Source organism: Salvelinus alpinus, chromosome 11, assembly GCF_045679555.1.
Source record: "Salvelinus alpinus chromosome 11, SLU_Salpinus.1, whole genome shotgun sequence".
NCBI lineage: Eukaryota > Metazoa > Chordata > Actinopteri > Salmoniformes > Salmonidae > Salvelinus > Salvelinus alpinus.
The window spans coordinates 17316152-17328826 of NC_092096.1; the positions used below are offsets into that span (position 1 = coordinate 17316152).

Genomic DNA, 12675 nt, shown 5'->3' on the forward strand with positions numbered 1-12675 from the left:
CCGAGACAATTCCCAGAAAATAGCCCTAATTTAAAGATCCAAGCGTTACTCCGGCGATGATTCTCACATGCCAAATGAATAGATTAGCAGTCAAAGAGGAAAATCGACATTCATTGACTAGGAAACAGATCTTGCGCCTTTTAATAAAAGTAGATTGTTTTCTCATGCAACGTATTTCAATTACTTTACTACATCACATTAATCACGCAATGATAATTAGTTTGATGGATACCCTAGGCTTTGTACGACATTATAAAGTACGTCGAGATTCCATCTTAATTCGCTCTAACTTTATGGAAAAGGGTTCATTCAATAAATACAGCAACTCCTCTCATACTGGGAAGAAAAAATAAAACATTTTCAGACTTTAATGGCAGTTTTATTTCAAATGTTGTACCCAGACGGAGATAATCCAATAAGTATTTATAGTTCCATCGTTAGGGTAAAATAACCAAAAGTGGACACAATCCAATCAGTTTCGAGAGTTAATTGCCCAGATTTTGTAGACAGTTTAATAGTGCTTAAAACCTAATCTTTATCAAATTATCCATTAAAGATACCAACTCAAAACCTACGTACGTCTACGAATGGGTGGTTTAAATTGTATCTAATTATATTCTCAGCATTACTTTCATCGTTATCACTATTAATCGATTATACACACATACAATTTATTATGTTTTCATATATTCACAGAATCCATATAAAACGTAAGAAATTCTTAGGTACTCACACCGACCTTTAAGGATCACCCACACAGGATTGGTCAGATGTTCACACAGAACTGGTCAGATGTCCACACAGAACATCAGAACATAATTAAAAGGTTACCTACACAGAGTCAACCTACCGCGCTCACACAGAACGCTCCTACAAAGATTACCCACACAGGATGTCACACCCTGTCTATATGTACAGGGAAAGCCATAATGTAATCAAAATATTACCTAGTGGTCCCAAAACAAAATACTCACACAGAGTAACACATTTAAAATAATTGGAATTCACCACCTCTGAGGGTCACTTAGACAGTCACACAGACACTTTCAGAACGAGGTCCTTCTTCTAATAGGGCTTCACCAAGTACCGTGTTTCACACAGAACACATAGTCACCCTGGCCCCTCACCCCCACAGACCGCACCAATCCCCACTGTGATCAATTCAGTGTCCGGACGGCTCTAGTCGCCCGCAACCGAACAATGATAGGTGTCTTTGAGTCGACTGACTCTCAGATCATCCTCCACTGACTCGGCCCTGCTTACGCCTCCAAGGTGCCCCCCTCACAAAGGAATACACACTCAGAGCCTACGTAACAGAGGCTATCTAAAAACTCGACTTCAAGTGTGGTTTGCTCACCTCTTTCTTAAAAAAACTAAGTTCGAGATGTGGTATCCACTCGACTCGCTGCCTCTCAGATCAAAGGTGGGTCCATCTGCTTCGTTCCCGAAGTGTGGTTTCCCTGAGATCCCAAGTTTGAGTGATCCCTAGTGCACGATTTGCCCAGATTTTCAGGAGCGGTCACCGAGTGAAGATTCACGTCCCATTCCCGTCGCCAAATGTGTTTGCATATTTCTGCATTCCCAAATGAGGAGAGTTACAAACTTCACACACCAGTCAGAGTTATACTTAAACTACATATTTAATAATAAGAGCTTTGCAATAGCCTTTTTTGACTTTCAATGATGCACTATCTCTAATGAACCATTGAAAAGGTACCAACAGAAAAGTACAAAGATCTTTTATAGTCAAGATACACCCCTCTCAACCTACATGACGAACCACAGATCTTAGGAACACTTCACAAAGGTTAAGATTTGTATGAAATATATCTATAAAACATAGCAGACAGTTACTGCTGTGTCAACAGTTTTCATTGTAAAGACCAGTGTCTGGCCCCCTTACTCCAAAAGGGAACCGTCTCTCCCTGGTACGGTATAGAACAGAACCATTAGCTCATGTTCTCTGGAATGCTCTTTAGGTTTTATCACCCAAAGACATCGTAAATCTCCTCTGTCAGTGTTATCTCATAGAGGCCCATCCTCAGTAGAACACACACACACAATAGTTAACAAAATACTCTATTCTGTCGAATAAAACAACCATTACAATGCAATACAAACATTATAACATAATCTTGCAATTTTCCACGACACCGTGCAGTCATGAGTGAACAGGGAGTACAGGAGGGGACTGAGCACGCACCCCTGAGGATCAGCGTGACGGATGTGTTGTTACCTACCCTTACCACCTGAGGGCGGCCGGTCAGGAATTCTAGGATCCAGTTGCAGAGGGAGGTGTTTAGCACGATGGTGTTGAACGCTGAGCTGCAGTCAATGAATAGCATTCTCACATAGATGTTCCTTTTGTCCAGGTGGGAAAGGGCAGTGTGGAGCACAATAGAGATTGCAACATCTGCATATGTTATCGTGTGTTTGCATGCATGTGTCTATGTTTGTGTTGCTTCACAGTACCTGCTGTTCCATAAGGAATTTATTTTTTATCTAATTTTACTAGTTACGTGATGTGGAATAGAGTTCCATGTAGTTATGGCTCTATGTAGTACTGTGCGCCTCCCATAGTCTGTTCTGGACTTGGGGACTGTGAAAAGACCTCTGGTGGCATGTCCGAGCTAAGTGCCAGTACTTCAAACAGACAGCTCGGTGCATTCAACATGTCAATACCTCTCACAGATACAAGTACACAGTCTGAAACTAACCGCAGCTCTGCGTTGTGTTGCTGTCATTTCTTTATAAAATCTTCTGATATTTTTTTAGGAACTTTACGGTAAAGGCCCTGTTTCCTCAAATACGTGATATTATGATTGACATTACATTGGTCCAATAGTTGGAAGGATAATTTTATCAATAACCAATAGGTATTTATGTTGGGCGGGATCTTACCTTGCGTGCAAGTAAAGGAAATAAATCAGAAATCAGCCGTTCAAACTAGCTAATATTTACGAACGGTCATGTAGCTAATATTGATGATGGATTATCGAAAATTATTTAACGGTGGATACGGAGACAGAAACTCTGATCATCACTAAACACAACATCAGGTAGGTTGCTGCACCGCGTTGCGGTGTTTGCTAGAATAACTAACGTTAGCTATTTTAGCAAACGCCAGTTAACTTTAGCGAGCTAACTAGCCATTCTGAAAATGTAAATGTGTTTATCAGTCTTGCAAATAATGTTAGCTTATTAGCTAAACATTTCTATAAAAAAATGTCAAGCTAGTTGGTTAGTTTGCTATATGACATTTATAAGTAACGTTAGGTGCAACTGGCTGCAGCTGTGTTAAAATAACGTTCCAGTTGTGACGGCTATCTAAGGCCTCGCAGAAGAACTTGTCATTAGTGACATTCTACATGTATGGGTCTGACTGTATCTAGACAGCTAGCTAACTCATGTGTGCCGTTTTGAATGCACAATAAAGGTCCATCATGGCTGTATTCTCTCTGACCCTTTCTTCCCAGGGGCCAGTAACCTCTATTTCCACTGTAGAAGTACTACCTGTGTCCCTGTGGAGCCACCATAGCTGAGAGACAATGTCTCTCGCACAGAGAGTCCTCCTCACCTGGATCTTCACCCTGGCCTTCCTCATCATGCTCGTCCTCAAACTAGATGGCAAAGTCCACTGGAACTGGTTCCTCACCTTTCTACCCGTATGGATCTTCGACGGCATCCTCCTCCTCATGTTACTAGTCAAGATGGTCGCCAGGTGTAAAGCTGGCCACGAACCTCGTAACGGCTCCCAGGACCTGAAGAAGAAGGCCTGGTACCTGGCGTCCATGCTGCTGAAGCTGGGCTTCTGTCTGACGCTGTGCGCCCGGCTGGAGAAGCTTACCCATATCAAGCTCACCTTTGTGTGTATTCCTCTGTGGTGCATGTTGCTGGGAGCCATGGTGGAGCTGGGCTGTAACATCTTCCCCGAGAGGAGAGAGGCATGAGAGATGGATTGAGGAGAATGGAAAGGAGGAGGCAGAGAAGGCTGGAAGGAACACACACAAACCTCCTTTAGTGTGGATATTTGAGCTGTTTGCAAAATCACAAACTCTCTCCTTCATTTGTTATGACATGAAGTGTTATCCCCTTGTCCAAGCATTGCTCTCGTGCCAACAGTGTTGCTAATCAGAGAACAGATAAGAGACGGTGCCTTCAGGAGGTTATAAGACGGATGTAAATGGTACAGATCATATGATGTCAGATAAACTAATACAATCTAGCAAAGAAATGTCACCGCTAGCTAAGGATTTCCAGACATTTTCCTTGACGTCAGCATCTTTTGTGCTGTGTTGTAGACTCTTTCATACTTTGTGGGACGACGAAAAATGATTGTGGTAGAGTTTGGAAGACGGGGCTCTTCCTATGTAAAGCCATTCGGTGTTTTGTGCCATTCAGTTTAAATGTAATCTACCTGTAGTGTTACGGTCTCCTTTTTAATTTTCAACATTTGAATATAGTTCATTTTGACCTCAATCTGCATGTTATTTATTATTTTCCTTTCAGTATTGTGTGAATAAATGGATGTCACTATTGTTCCAAACTAAAACATGCTCTGATTTTGTTTACGGTGCCTTATGAGCTGTTGACTCAAGCATCAGAGTAGATGAGCAGGCAAGTCTCCATGTACTACCAGCTGTATTGGATAGATGGCAGTAGCAGCATGGTAGACTAACGTTGGCCTACTTGTGTTCAATGCTAGACAGTGCAATAATCAATGGCAGTTCTAATACTGGGCTGTTTGTGGAAGCTGTAAAGTTCTTATACATCCTCAGACTGAACAGCCTCATTCCAGTAAATGTGTACTGCTAACATAAAATATCTCTCTCAACCATGATGCATTTGGGGGGGATTTTTGAATCCCTCACACTGAAAGGAGACTGACTGAAAATATGTTCTCCATGCCTGCCCTTTTCATTTATTTTTTTAAAGGACACATTTGTCCTGACATTCACACACACAGAGCATGCATAAACATATTCCTCTCTCTCACACACACAGAGCATGCATAAACATCTTCCTCACACCCAGAGCATGCATAAACATCTTCCTCACACACAGAGCATGCATAAACATCTTCCTCACACACAGAGCGTGCATAAACATCTTCCTCACACACAGAGCGTGCATAAACATCTTCCTCACCGGTCTGTGTGTCAGGGCTACTCTCCCATTGGGCTGCCTCCCAACCCCTCAGGTCCTTCTGTATGCCACACCCTCTTTGGATATCCCCATAGGGCTCTGGTCAACAGTAGTGCACTATAGAGAACAGGGTGCCGTTTGGGACACACCCTGTGACTGGACCAAGAGTTTGAGGCTCGCCCATCACACTAATCTGATTATCTGACACACAGTCTGTCATAGCTTCTAGCGAGGTCTCTGTTGGGCTTGTACTGCTACTGCACATCCTGATCAGCAGCTCTTCTCTGTGTTTCGTTTCCCAGCTCTCCTGTGTGTTTGTGTTCATTTCCCAGCGCGCCACGGCTATAATCTCACATACCAGAACTGCTGAGCTCATCGCCTCTGAGTGCAGTGTGTGGGCGGCTTGCATAACACACACAGACAGAAGTAGCAGAGGCCAGAAAGGTAATCCTGCTCTAGTGGATCCATGCTGCTGAAATGTGCTTCTGCAGATCACACACTGTACTGTCTCCACGCAGACATTCATCTTATTGGAGACTGTTGTGCAGAAAGAAATCGCCTGTTTCTGATGAGCGGCAACACGTCTCTATTGCAAAATGATACCTGTTAAATATAAGAGGGATGGTCTTATCAGTTTAATAAGTTAGAACCTAAAAGGCCATGATATCAGATTAGTCCTTTGAGTCAGATATGAACCATTGATCTACTGTATGTCTGTGGTCCATTGGAGCCCCATGATCAAACATCACTCATAACATAAACCTTTATTTTAAGGATCGGACCCTTTTTTAAAATTTTCACCTAAAATGACCCAAATCTAACTGCCTGTAGCTCAGGACCTGAATCAAGGATTCTTGGTACCATTTGAAACACTGAAGTTTGTGGAAATGTGAAATTAATGTAGGAGAATAACACAGATCTGGTAAAAGATAATACGAAGAAAAAAACATTTGTTTTCTATGTTTCATCATCTCTGAAATGCAAGAGAAAGGCCATCATATATTGCAATTTAGATGTTGGCCACTAGATGGCAGCAGTGTGTGCAAAGTTTCAGATTGATTCAGTGAAGCATTGCAATACTGGACAATATTTTGTATCAAATCTGCCGAATTGGTCAATTGATACATTTAAGTACATAACTATAGAGAACATACAATAATTATATGGTAATACAAAATATTAAATGTTAGACACTCCCAGGAATATCATACATGATGGATCATTAGCTTATACACTAACTTTCACACATCTAGATGGGCGGACGGGGTGGGTGTGGAGCCAGAGACAGCAGCGGGGACAAACTGTAGACCCCACTTCCTACATTTGAACATTAAAATAGATTTGATCAAACTATGCTACATTTTCTCTCTGGAACCCTCAGGATGACAAATCAGAGCAAGATTACTGAATGGAAGTAAATGATTTACCTTCAGAGGTGAATGTATCAAACCAGTTGCCGCGATAAGTGTTTTGTTGTTGTGCACTCTCCTCAAACAATTGCATGGTACTTTTTCACTGTAAAAGCTACTGTAAATTGGACAGTGCAGTTAGATTAACAAAAATGTAATCTTTCTGTCCCGGGAAATTCTAGTCATGCTAATTACATTAATGCAGGTTAGTTCAACCATCCCGGTATAGGGACACCGATCCCGTAGAGGTTTAAGAGGTCCATCTGGTGTCCACTGTAGCCCCATGATCAAACAACATCACTCATAACGTTACCCTTTATTAAGAGGTCCATATTTATGTAGAAATCACACTACAAGTTGTTCTCCTTACAAAAAGTTATTTACACTACAGTGCTGACAATTAAAATCGAACAAAAATTATGAAAACTAAAAGCCTCCTTGATATAAATAAGCCTCTGAGGGGGAACAAAAAACAGCCTGGAGTAAATCCTTTAAAATAATGTCTCTCATCATCTTACAAAAAATATATATATGTTAATGTCAGCTCTAATAATAATCGATCTATAACCTAAAACTAAAATATATTATTTAAGGACCTGTATGTTTGTCAGACCTGCAGAGTACCAGTGCTTCTGGCCCTAAGTGCTTTGACAGTTCACAGATATTAGCCTGAGTCCCAGATCAGTTTATGTGTTCTTGCCAAGCCAACTCCAACTACGGTCAACAATGAGACAAGACAATACAAACTGATCTGGGACCAGGCTACACAGTTATGGACAGGCACTGAGGAATGTTACATTTGCAATGTATTCATTCGGTAACAGAACAGAGCAAGTGTGCATCCTAAAGGGTACCCTATTTCCTATATAGGGCACTACTTTTGAACAGATCTCTCCTACGGGCCCTGGTCACAAAGTAGATCCCTATATAGGGAATAGGGTGCCATTTAGGATGCACCCCAACAGAGCTTTACGTGTTCCTTAGAATACATCACACACCGTGTTGATACCATGTTCTATTTCTGTCTTCTCCTTCCTTTAGATCGGATTAAAACAGGACCCCAAAGAGCCATTTAAAAACACTATGTACAAAGATCAGTAGAAACAGTCTTTCTGCTGCTGCTCATGCAGGTGGTGTTTAAAGGAGAGGGAGGAGTGGTGCGGGGGGCCAGGAGGCCGTGTTTCCGGGGGGGTGACTGGGGCCTTTGGGTAAAGAGAAGTGTCTTTGTCCTTGGGTTTGTCCGGTCTGGGCTGGGGTTGGGGCCGGAACTGGGGCGTAGGGGTCCTGCTCTCTGTGTGGCTGGAGGCCAGGCTTGAAGAAGATAGAAGGGGTGCAGGGGAGGGCGTCAAAAAGGGGATAGGGGTGTGGGTAAGGGTAGGGATATGGGTAGGGGTAAGGGTAGGAATGTGGGTAGGGATAGGGGTGTGGGTAAGGGTAGGGGTGTGGGTAGGGGTGTGGCAGGGTTTGCGTGAGAGAGAGGGACTGGGGGTACGAGTGGAAGCCGGGCTGGGTTTGAAGGAGGGAGAGTGTGTAGAAGTGGGGCTAGATTTGGGAGAGGGGGTACGAGAGGATGACGGACTGGGTTTGGGAGAGGATGGGGGGGTGGAGGTGGGGGAGGGTTTGAGTGAGGAAGACAAGGAAGAGTGTGTGGTAGTGGTTTGATGTGATTCTGAGTGATGATGATGATGATGGTGGTGGTAGTAGTGGGGATGATGGTGATGTGATTTGGGCTTGGTGTCCTGCAAAGATGATTTGGAGGGAGTTAGGGGGGTGATGGGTGCTGGTAGGGGGGCGATGGGTGAGGTGACAGAGGGCTTGGGCATCCTTATATCCGCAGGTTGAGATTCCACTTTGACCTCCGGGTGGGCAGTGTCTCTGTCTTTGGGGGGTTTGGGCTCCGTGAGAGGAGCTGTGGTCCCTCCCATCAAGGCATCCCCAAACTCTTCCTGTTTGACTCGTAGCGTCGACACGTCCACCTTCCTCTCCTCCTCGGCTGGAGGCTCTCGGTGGTATTGTTTTAAGCGGATGTGCCATGCCAGGCTGCAGACAGCAGAGACAGTCTTGAACTGATGGACCACACTACGAGGGATGTAGTAGATGTCGTTGTCGTACAGCTGGATACGGGCGTAGCGGATCCCCTCGCGTCTCAGCTGGTTCAGCTTAGCATCGTCCACCCACTGCACACACTGAGGGAGAGAGAGAGAGTTAGACAGTGTACTCACCAGACACACATTGAGAAAAATCCCCAGTATCTTTTTTTCACCTCAAAACACACTGGAGGAGAAAATCCACTGAGCTGTTCCCATATTGTTCTAAGCCAGGGGAGTAGTTCAATCACTAGTGCTGAAGGATGCAGCTCTGGGTTGAACATTTGTAAAGCAAACGCAGACGGATGCTATGAAATCACCTCTCAGCTGCTCCTAACTAAAACAAAACTGCAGCTTAAGAGACACTAATGGAAGACAGGCCCTGAGCCCTCCTGGAGGGTCGTTTTAATGGAGGACAGGCCCTGAGCCCTCCTGGAGGTTCGTTTTAATGGAGGACAGGCCCTGAGCCCTCCTGGAGGGTCGTTTTAATGGAGGACAGGCCCTGAGCCCTCCTGGAGGGTCGTTTTAATGGAGGACAGGCCCTGAGCCCTCCTGGAGGGTCTCTTTAAAAACCTCTGAGGTTTTGGGGACCTGCATGGTTCTGGTTACGACTGACATTTTAGCTTATAAATTGCTCTGTGGACACCGTAGATGGAAATGGCTTGCATTGAGCGGTAGCCCTGCTTCTCACAGACACCTGTGTGAAGCAGGGTGTGAAATCTGACGCCTGTGTGAAGCAGGGTGTGAAATCTGACACCATTTGAAGCTGGGATGTCATTCACTCTTCCGACTGTCCAACTCCTGGCTGAACCCTACATCACAGCCACTAACACCACATATGCCTGCAATCCTTACATCGTAGCGCAGCAGAAAATAGTAGTTGTCGATAGCCAGTAATCTAAAATAATTCATAGATTTGAAACAAAAAAAAAACTTTGTCATAGACGGACAATATTAATATGAGATGAGAGTTCAGGAAGACAAGGTAGAGCTCAGACGTTCACATGGATGGAGGCAGAAGGTTTGATCAAAGGAGAAAATATGCTCATTTTCTCCAACACTAAAACATACAAATATGTTTTTCCCAGTTATAAGGAAGGTGAAATCTTAGTCATTTGATTATACTATATTTAGAAATCATTTATATTTTTCATACAGTTTTGTTGAATAGGAAATACGATATATTTGTACTGTGTACTTGAACATGTGTCATCAAAAGTGACGACACCTCAGCAACTTATAACTATTTTTTACCATAAAGGTGAGATTTGAACCTTTCTTGGAGTATGCAGCATTACTAGCTATTGTTTCTGGCCCTGTCATGATAAATCAATACTTTTGGGGATTACGTAGATTACATTTGATTACATTTAACTGGTTAATGTAAGGACAGGCCCCGAGCCCTCCTGGAGGATCACTTTAATAGAAGATAAGCCCCGAGCCGTCCTGGAGGGTCTCTTTAATAGAGGACAGGCCCTGAGCCGTCCTGGAGGGTCTCTTTAATAGAGGACAGGCCCTGAGCCGTCCTGGAGGATCTCTTTAATAGAGGACAGGCCCTGAGCCCTCCTGGAGGGTCTCTTTAATGGAGGACAGGCCCTGAGCCGTCCTGGAGGGTCTCTTTAATAGAGGACAGGCCCTGAGCCCTCCTGGAGGGTCTCTTTAATGGAGGACAGGCCCCGAGCCGTCCTGGAGGGTCTCTTTAATAGAGGACAGGCCCTGAGCCGTCCTGGAGGGTCTCTTTAATAGAGGACAGGCCCTGAGCCGTCCTGGAGGATCTCTTTAATAGAGGACAGGCCCTGAGCCCTCCTGGAGGGTCTCTTTAATGGAGGACAGGCCCTGAGCCGTCCTGGAGGGTCTCTTTAATAGAGGACAGGCCCTGAGCCGTCCTGGAGGGTCTCTTTAATAGAGGACATGCCCTGAGCCGTCCTGGAGGATCTCTTTAATAGAGGACAGGCCCTAAGCCGTCCTGGAGGATCTCTTTAATAGAGGACAGGCCCTGAGCCGTCCTGGAGGGTCTCTTTAATAGAGGACAGGCCCTGAGCCGTCCTGGAGGATCACTTTAATAGAAGATAAGCCCCGAGCCGTCCTGGAGGATCTCTTTAATAGAGGACAGGCCCTGAGCCCTCCTGGAGGGTCTCTTTAATAGAGGACAGGCCCTGAGCCCTCCTGGAGGGTCTCTTTAATAGAGGACAGGCCCTGAGCCCTCCTGGAGGGTCTCTTTAATAGAGGACAGGCCCTGAGCCCTCCTGGAGGGTCTCTTTAATGGAGGACAGGCCCTGAGCCGTCCTGGAGGGTCTCTTTAATGGAGGACAGGCCCTGAGCCGTCCTGGACGGTCGCTTTAATGGAGGACAGGCCCAGTGCCGTCCTGGAGGATCTCTTTAATAGAGGACAGGCCCTGAGCCCTCCTGGAGGATCTCTTTAATAGAGGACAGGCCCTGAGCCGTCCTGGAGGGTCTCTTTAATAGAGGACAGGCCCTGAGCCCTCCTGGAGGGTCTCTTTAATGGAGGACAGGCCCTGAGCCGTCCTGGAGGGTCTCTTTAATGGAGGACAGGCCCTGAGCCGTCCTGGAGGATCTCTTTAATAGAGGACAGGCCCTGAGCCGTCCTGGAGGATCTCTTTAATAGAGGACAGGCCCTGAGCCCTCCTGGAGGGTCTCTTTAATGGAGGACAGGCCCTGAGCCGTCCTGGAGGGTCTCTTTAATAGAGGACAGGCCCTGAGCCGTCCTGGAGAGTCTCTTTAATAGAGGACAGGCCCTGAGCCCTCCTGGAGGGTCTCTTTAATAGAGGACAGGCCCTGAGCCGTCCTGGAGGGTCTCTTTAATAGAGGACAGGCCCTGAGCCGTCCTGGAGGGTCTCTTTAATAGAGGACAGGCCCTGAGCCGTCCTGGAGGATCTCTTTAATAGAGGACAGGCCCTGAGCCGTCCTGGAGGGTCTCTTTAATAGAGGACAGGCCCTGAGCCCTCCTGGAGGATCACTTTAATAGAAGATAAGCCCCGAGCCCTCCTGGAGGATCACTTTAATGTAGGACAAGCCTTGAACCCTCCTGGAGGGTCTCTGTTGGAGACAGCACAGTGTAGTACAACATATAGCCAGAGGGTGGCAGTACAGTGCATAGGGCTGTGGATAAGGTAGCTACCTTGTTTCATGCACATGCGCCAAATACAACAGGTGTAGATCTTACAGTGAAATGCTTACTTACAAGCCCTTAACCAATAATGCAGTTAAGAAAAATAAGAAATAAAAGTAACTAATAATTAAAGAGCAGCAGTAAAATAACAGTAGCGAGGCAATATACAGGGGGTACCGGTACAGAGTTAATCTACGGGGGCACCGGTTAGTCGAGGTAATTGAGGTAATATGTACATTAGGGTAGAGTTATTAAAGTGCATAGATAACAGAGTAGCAGCAGCGTAAAAGAGGAGGGGGGGAGGGGGGCAAGCAAATAGTCTGGGTAGCCATTTGATTAGATGTTTAGAAGCCTCTTGGACCTAGACTTGGCGCTCCGGTACCGCTTGCCGTGCAGTGGCAGAGAGAACAGTCTATGACTAGGGTGGACGGGGGCTGACATTTTTTAAGGCTTTCCTCTGACACCGCCTGGTATAGAGGTCCTGGATGGCAGGAAGCTTGGCCCCAGTTATGTACTGGGCCATACGCACTACCCTCTGTGGTGCCTTGCGATCGGAGGCCGACCAGTTGCCGTACCAGGCAGTAATGCAACCAGTCAGGATGCTCCCGATCCTCCTTTTCCTGTAGTCCACAATCATCTCTTTAGTCTTGATCACGTTGAGGGAGAGGTTGTTGTCCTGGCACCACATGGCCAGGTCTCTTACCTCCTCCCTATGTGCTGTCTCATGGTTGTTGGTGATCAGGACCACTGTTGTGTCATCAGCAAACTTGATGGTGTTGGAGTCGTGCCTGACCCGTGCAGTCATGAGTGAACAGGGAGTACAGGAGCGGACTGAGCACGCACCCTTGAGGGGCCCCCATGTTGAGGATCAGCGTGACGGATGTGTTGTTACCTACCCTTACCA

General features: G+C 45.7%; 2 protein-coding genes across 2 annotated transcripts in view; one reads left to right on the forward strand and one right to left on the reverse strand.

The window, feature by feature from the left end:
* Window positions 1–2812: 2812 nt before the first annotated feature.
* Window positions 2813–4552, forward strand: LOC139533650 (transmembrane protein 60-like). Its single transcript, XM_071331877.1, has 2 exons — window positions 2813–3059; window positions 3477–4552. Exon 2 carries the CDS (start codon window positions 3549–3551, stop codon window positions 3948–3950), a length of 402 nt encoding a protein of 133 aa, XP_071187978.1. The 5' UTR covers window positions 2813–3059; window positions 3477–3548; the 3' UTR covers window positions 3951–4552.
* Window positions 4553–6855: 2303 nt separating this feature from the next.
* Window positions 6856–12675, reverse strand: part of LOC139533649 (lysine-specific demethylase RSBN1L-like) — a 114129-nt gene continuing 108309 nt past the window's right edge. Inside the window, exon 8 of the mRNA XM_071331876.1 lies at window positions 6856–8740. Within this exon, the coding sequence (XP_071187977.1) occupies window positions 7649–8740 (1092 nt within the window). The 3' untranslated portion in view covers window positions 6856–7648. The remainder of the gene's footprint in view (window positions 8741–12675) is intronic.